The sequence below is a fragment of the Mizuhopecten yessoensis genome, unplaced genomic scaffold (genome assembly GCF_002113885.1).
Source record: "Mizuhopecten yessoensis strain PY_sf001 unplaced genomic scaffold, ASM211388v2 scaffold10525, whole genome shotgun sequence".
In the NCBI taxonomy this organism is placed as follows: Eukaryota; Metazoa; Mollusca; class Bivalvia; order Pectinida; family Pectinidae; genus Mizuhopecten; species Mizuhopecten yessoensis.
The window spans coordinates 227,914-234,883 of NW_018408590.1; the positions used below are offsets into that span (position 1 = coordinate 227,914).

The 6,970-nt window shown below is 39.9% G+C and overlaps 1 protein-coding gene across 1 annotated transcript in view; it reads right to left on the bottom strand.

Moving 5' to 3' along the window:
* The window catches only part of LOC110460950 (DNA-directed RNA polymerase III subunit RPC2-like), a gene marked incomplete at its 5' end in the record, with an annotated part of 30,074 nt that overhangs the window by 12,358 nt on the left and 10,746 nt on the right, over nt 1-6,970 (bottom strand). The window contains 8 exons of the mRNA XM_021514181.1: nt 1,186-1,203; nt 1,607-1,655; nt 2,126-2,269; nt 2,599-2,719; nt 3,320-3,478; nt 5,050-5,173; nt 5,413-5,498; nt 5,858-5,985. Of these exons, the coding sequence (XP_021369856.1) occupies nt 1,186-1,203; nt 1,607-1,655; nt 2,126-2,269; nt 2,599-2,719; nt 3,320-3,478; nt 5,050-5,173; nt 5,413-5,498; nt 5,858-5,985 (829 nt within the window). The remainder of the gene's footprint in view (nt 1-1,185; nt 1,204-1,606; nt 1,656-2,125; nt 2,270-2,598; nt 2,720-3,319; nt 3,479-5,049; nt 5,174-5,412; nt 5,499-5,857; nt 5,986-6,970) is intronic.

Sequence of the window (6,970 nt, forward strand, 5' to 3'; positions counted from 1 at the left end):
TGGTTATGGGGTGGGGATCTCAACTGTTTCCAAGCTGTGACTCAGAAACTAGGTCCCTAGGGTTGTGGCCAGACCCCAGGATCAATTCAAATATCATGACTGCATTTGTCTCTTTTTGCCCAGCATTTGTATATATAGTTTTGGGGTGGGGATCTCAACCGTTTCAAAGTTATGACCCAGGGGTTAAGTCTCCAAGGGTGGGGCAGTTCTCAAGGCCATCCTGGAAGCATATGTGCAATCATCTCTTTATACTCAGCAATTGTATATACCGTTACAGGGTGGGGATCTCAACCATTTCCAAGTAATACACTTTTTTTGGCCCCACCCCTAAGCCCGTGGGGTCAGCCCCACCATTTGTACAATTTTGAATCTGTGCCTCCCATGAATGCTTCCGACCAAATATGATCAATATCCATGGCATAGTTCTACAGAAGAAGTCGTTTATAGCAATATAGCCAAATTGCCCCCTTTTTGGCCCCGCCCTCGGCCCCCTCGAGGTCAGCCCCACCATTTGTACAATTTTGAATCCCCACCACCTAGGGATGCTTCCAGTCAAATATGGTTGATATCCACTTCTTAGTTCCAGAGAAGTCGCTTAAAGCAATATTGCCAAATTGACCCCTTTTTGCCTCGCCTCTCAGCCCCCTGGGGGGTCAGCTCCATCATTTGTACAATTTTGAATCCCTGACACCTAGGGATGTTTCCAGTCAAATATGGTTGATATCCACTACTTAGTTCCAGAGAAGAAGTCGCTTAAAGCAATATAGCCAAATTGACCCCTTTTGGCCCCGCCCCTCAGCCCCCTGGGGGGTCAGCCCAACCATTTGTACAATTTTGAATCCCCACCACCTAGGGATGCTTCCAGTCAAAGATGGTTGATATCCATGGCACAGTTCTACAGAAGAAGTCGTTTGTAGCAGTATAGCCAAATTGCCCCCTTTTGGCCCCGCAACTCAGCCTCCTGGGGGGTCAGCCCAACCATTTGTACAATTTTGAATCTCCACTACCTAGGGATGCTTCCAGTCAAATTTAGTTGAATTCCAATCAGTGGTTAAGAAGAAGAAGTCGTTTAAAGGAATTGTTGACGGACGGACGGACGACGGACGCAACGGTATGGCATAAGCTCACCCTGTGAGCTAACAATGCTTGTCATAAGAAGTTACTTAAGAAGAAAATAGTACTCACAATATCTGGACAGATTCCCTGAAACATCAAAACAGCAGATAGTTATTCGTCAAATTTCACTGATTTCATAAAATAGCATGGACTTTATCTTATCACTTATATAGTCATGTATAGCAGAGTTCACATAGCCCAGCAACATCTGTTCCCAGTTAGGATTGTAGCACAGCTGGGTTAGTTCACACAGCCCAGCCACCTCTGTTCCCAGTTAGGATTGTAGCACAGCTGGGTAATGACAGGGGCAATTCTGTATAGAAAAGGTGAAATTGGCCCCTATATCAGTGGCTGCATAGTTGGCACCAGATTAATCTGGTTTGATTAACGAGGCTGGACTGTTGTGATTCCAAGGTCGTTTGACTTGACACAGCCTTTGAACGAGTATAATTTTATCATTTTTTTATGTAAAACATTAGTCACAACTTACCAGGTCAGTGAAAGGCATATCCTCTTGGGGTACGATCAGTCCACACACACTGAAACAACAAAGAAGCACTTCATCATACGTTTAGTCATTTATAGCAATAAGATAATTTCAATATGACATGATGAACAAGTTAAGAAGCTACATGTCCAGCCTTTGTTTCGACAAAAAAACACATAAACATGACAGTGACCTTCACTCTAGGAAGAAACTGTTGATATTGCTATAACACAAATGTGATCAAAATTTCATAAATAAACTAAACAGTAGAGGAAATACAGACAAATTGATGCATACCTGAGATAATTATATTAGACTATAGCTGCTGAGGATTCCTTATATAAAACACATGAAAATTGAGAAAAATGTGTGATGGTTTGCAGTTTTTGTAAACCTTCATTGCTGTTCTACACATTTACATGAAGCAGTGAAACCATCTGCAGTAAGTAACTTGTGAATGATCAACTGAGTAGATGGACCAGTTATCAAACTCTTCTGTTGCAGTGTATTAGAGTTACCTACCCCTTCTGTCCGTGTCGACTGCTGAATTTGTCACCGATCTCTGGTCGCCTGGTCTGTCGCAACAGCATCTTAATAAGGAAAGCCTCCTCTGGGTTTGAGGTGATGAGGACCTTCTCTACGTAGGACGGTTCCCCTCCCTTGTACCTGTGGGAGACACAGGTAGAGAACAAGTGGAGATGATCAGTACCTCTGTCTGCGGGGGGTCTATAGGGGGCTACTCATCATCACATGATATGGGGATGTCCCTGTACTCTGGAGTCTTCCCTTATTTAGGGGGTCAGTACACGGTTTACTTACATAATATTGATACAATAATAAAACATGTGCCTTAAGATAGATATCTTTTCTCATTTATTCTATATTGTTTTTGTTCTCTGCTTGAAGAATTTGTTCAGAGGGGGTCAGTAGGATTACTCACATCATGGGGACAATCTTAACAAAACTTTGTTATGGGGATCGCAGGGTTTACTTACGTTATTGGGACATCCCTGTACTCTGGTTGCTGAGTCTGTCCTGAGGGGGTCTGTAGGGGGTTCAAGGTCACAGTAGGCATGTATTTGTTAACCATTACCTGTTTACTCTCCACCTTCTCACCTGTAATCAGGTAAACAACTGGTACTTAGGATGATCAGCATACAAAACAAATACAATCAATATGATATATGAAACAAGCGTTACCAAGTGATATGTTCTCTTCCACGTACTGAACAAAAACTAAAACCATTACCCTCTGCTGCGCAATAATGTTCCTCTCCACTGAACAATAATGTTTCCCTCCACTGAGCAATAATGTTTCCCTCCACTGAGCAATAATGTTCTCTCCACTGAGCAATAATGTTTCCCTCCACTGAGCAATAATGTTCTCTCCAATGAGTAAGACCTTTTGGCAAGGAAGCCCTGTTTGATTTGATTAATCCTTTGAATGAATGTGCAGGAACAGAGGATTAAGATAGAAGGATGTGTCATTATACTGGACTCAACATTTGGTGTAGGAGTATATTGACACTGACATTTATCAAAACTTCTCTAATGAAGTAAAAGACAAGCAAGATACCAGATCTGTTAATCATATTATCTGTAACATCGACCTGTCAATACATCAGACAACACAGTCAACCTATTGTGAACATAATCCTATATTCCTGGGGAAACAATACAGGTTCTCTCCAGGATATGCTGTGTTGCTATTGTTACCTGGGGAACAGATACCATCCATGTCGAGGATGCTGTGTCTCCAGACTGGTCGATGTGTTGTGGCATCCAACATTGGTCCCATCACCTTGTCAAAGCTGTGGTTGGCGTAGCGCTTCAGGGTACATGCCTGTTTTCTGTACACGAGGCACCTTCCAAATCCTGGGGTCAGAGGTTACAGAGATTCAGGGCCAGAGGTCATGAGGTTACAGTTCAGATTGAAGTTCACTTTTACTTTGTGTTGAGTTTCAATTTAATTGTAGTGCAATATTTTCATGTTGCAGTTCATATCAACTCTTGGGAATGTTCAAAATATTGTAAATTTAAAAGTTGAGTGAACCATCGTTTTTTCCGTTACATTAAACTTAAGTATAGATAAGGCCTACTTCTGTCAACCAGCTAGTAGAACATTAGACCTAGCCCTGTCTAATAGAACATTATACCTAGCCCTGTCTAGTATAACATTAGACCTAGCCCTGTCTAGTAGAACATTATACCTAGCCCTGTCTAGTAGATTATTAGACCTAGCCCTGTCTAGTAGAACATTACACCTAGCCCTGTCTAGTAGAACATTATACCTAGCCTTGTCTAGTTGAACATTATACCTAGCCCTGTCTAGTATAACATTAGACCTAGCCCTGTCTAGTAGAACATTATACCTAGCCTTGTTTAGTAGAACATTAGACCTAGCCCCCCTGTCTAGTAGAACATTAGACCTAGCCCTGTCTAGTAGAACATTATACCTAGCCTTGTCTAGTAGAACATTAGCCCTAGCCCTGTCTAGTAGATCATTACACCTAGCCTTGGCTAGTAGAACATTAGACCTAGCCCTGTCTAGTAGAACATTATCCCTAGCCTTGTCTAGTAGAACATTAGACCTAGCCCTGTCTAGTAGAACATTATACCTAGCCTTGTCTAGTAGAACATTAGCCCTAGCCCTGTCTAGTAGATCATTACACCTAGCCTTGGCTAGTAGAACATTAGACCTAGCCCTGTCTAGTATAACAATCGACCTAGCCCTGTCTAGTAGAACATTAGACCTAGCCCTATCTAGTAGAACATTAGACCTAGCCTTGTCTAGTAGAACATTACCCCTAGCCCTGTCTAGTAGAACATTAGACCTAGCCCTATCTAGTAGAACATTAGACCTAGCCCTGTCTAGTTGAACATTACACCTAGCCCTGTCTAGTAGAACATTATACCTAGCCCTGTCTAGTAGAACATTAGACCTAGCCCTATCTAGTAGAACATTAGACCTAGCCCTGTCTAGTTGAACATTACACCTAGCCCTGTCTAGTAGAACATTAGACCTAACCCTGTCTAGTAGAACATTATACCTAGCCTTGTCTAGTAGAACATTACACCTAGCCCTGTCTAGTAGAACATTACACCTAGCTCTGTCTAGTAGAACATTAGACCTAGCCTTGTCTAGTAGAACATTACACCTAGCCCTGTCTAGTAGAACATTACACCTAGCCCTGTCTAGTAGAACATTAGACCTAACCCTGTCTAGTAGAACATTAGACCTAGCCCTGTTTAGTAGAACATTACACCTAGCCCTGTCTAGTAGAACATTAGACCTAGCCCTGTCTAGTAGAACATTAGACCTAGCCCTGTTTAGTAGAACATTAGACCTAGCCCTGTCTAGTAGAACATTAGACCTAGCCCTGTTTAGTAGAACATTAGACCTAGCCCTGTCTAGTAGAACATTTGTGGAGAGTATAGAGACCTACCTCTATCTAGTGATGCCTTGTTGAGGATGAGGGCATCCTCTATGTCATACCCACTGTAGCTCATCACAGCCACAGTGGCATTCTGTCCCGCTGGTAACTTGTCAAAATGGATCAGCTCAATCGTCTGAAAGTAACACAAATCACAACTGTTATATATTTACATAACCTACAGGTGATCTCTCTTCCTGAGCATGTGACAGTTTGAACAAGTACACTGCCTTAGAATGATGACCAAGAGGTACATTAGTTTACCAATGTTTACCTCACACTTGAGGAGCCAGCTCTGAGCTAACATAACATGATGACTTCCCACCTTAGAATTGATGAGCAAGGTCTCTGGTAATCATTAAACCTGTTTCTTACCTTAGACTTGACAAGTGGAGCCTGAGGGTAACATAACAGATAGAGCAGGGTGTCAATTCTGTTCCTTTGGTTGTACCCAATGGTACCTGTATCAAAAATAGCATTAATAATCATTTATAGACAGAAGACATGAAGTCATTATTCTATATGGTTTAGGTTTTTTACCAGTCACTGATGCAATAAGCGAGTAAATTGCGAAAATATTTGATTTTTTGACAAGTATGTTAAAAAAATTCTAATATTTCTTGTTGATTTATAAATCCTGTAAGAGGTTGTTCTGAATAAATATGAGGTGAAATATTAGCAGTTTTTACCCATAGCCTGCTTGACCATAGCGCTTTTAAAAAGGCTTGTAGATGATACCAGGAAACTGAATATTACCCATGGCCTGCTTGCCCATAGCACACTAGTAAGTGTTACGAGGAGAAATAAACCTGTGACTTACCCATGGCCTGCTTGCCCATAGCACACTGGTAAGTGTTACGAGGAGACTGATTGTGATGGGGGTAGGGGATCAGACCAGCACATACCCCTAATATGGTAAATGGTTCTATCTCCAGATGGGTTGTCTCCCTTAAACATCAAACAAGTACCACTGTAGCAGAACAAAAGGCACACCTCCCAGGTGAAAGGCACATACATATTTGTTCTTAGAATTCTTCAGATGCATTCATGTATTAAAATGTATGACAATATTAAAATGTATTAAAATGTATGACAATATTAAAATGTATGACAATATTAAAATAATAAAATGTATGACAATATTAAAATGTATGACAATGTTAAAATGTATGACAATGTTAAAATGTATGACAATGTTAAAATGTATGACAATATTAAAATGTATGACAATATTAAAATGTATGACAATATTAAAATAATAAAATGTATGACAATATTAAAATGTGACAATATTAAAATGTATGACAATGTTAAAATGTATGACAATGTTAAAATGCAATCAGAAGAACCTTCATTTGCAGAATAGCATTCAGTAAAGTTGAATGAATTACGTCTGGGTATTTGTTGTAAGGAAAAAACATACTGTATCTTTTTCACAAACTGAAGGAATATATATCTGTCAAATATAAAACTAACTACTTGGGCTATTTGGAAAATATATGCATACAATCAAAATTTCAGAAATCAGGAACTCACTGGCAAATCTTTTGGAAAGTTAATTAAATAAAAAAAAAAACATTTACTGAATATCAAAAAATGGAACAAACCAAGAACCTGTAAAAGACAAACATGATTTCTCTGAGATAAAACCTTGGAAAATATCAACGATATTTGTTTTAGATAGGCAGAAAATCTCCTTGCAAAAAGTTATGAGTGAGAGATATTTTAACTTGCATATATTATAACAAGGTTACCGCGAGCGGTATATAATACGCCCGTCACACATTGAATGAGCAGTTGTTTGTATGATTGAAATATATGAAGTATTTGTGAGTAATTGATATTAAAAGAGAAATCATTCAACATAACTGGTAGATCAATGAGTGCAATACAACATCATGGAACGCATGCATCGCATTAATGAAACCAAGGG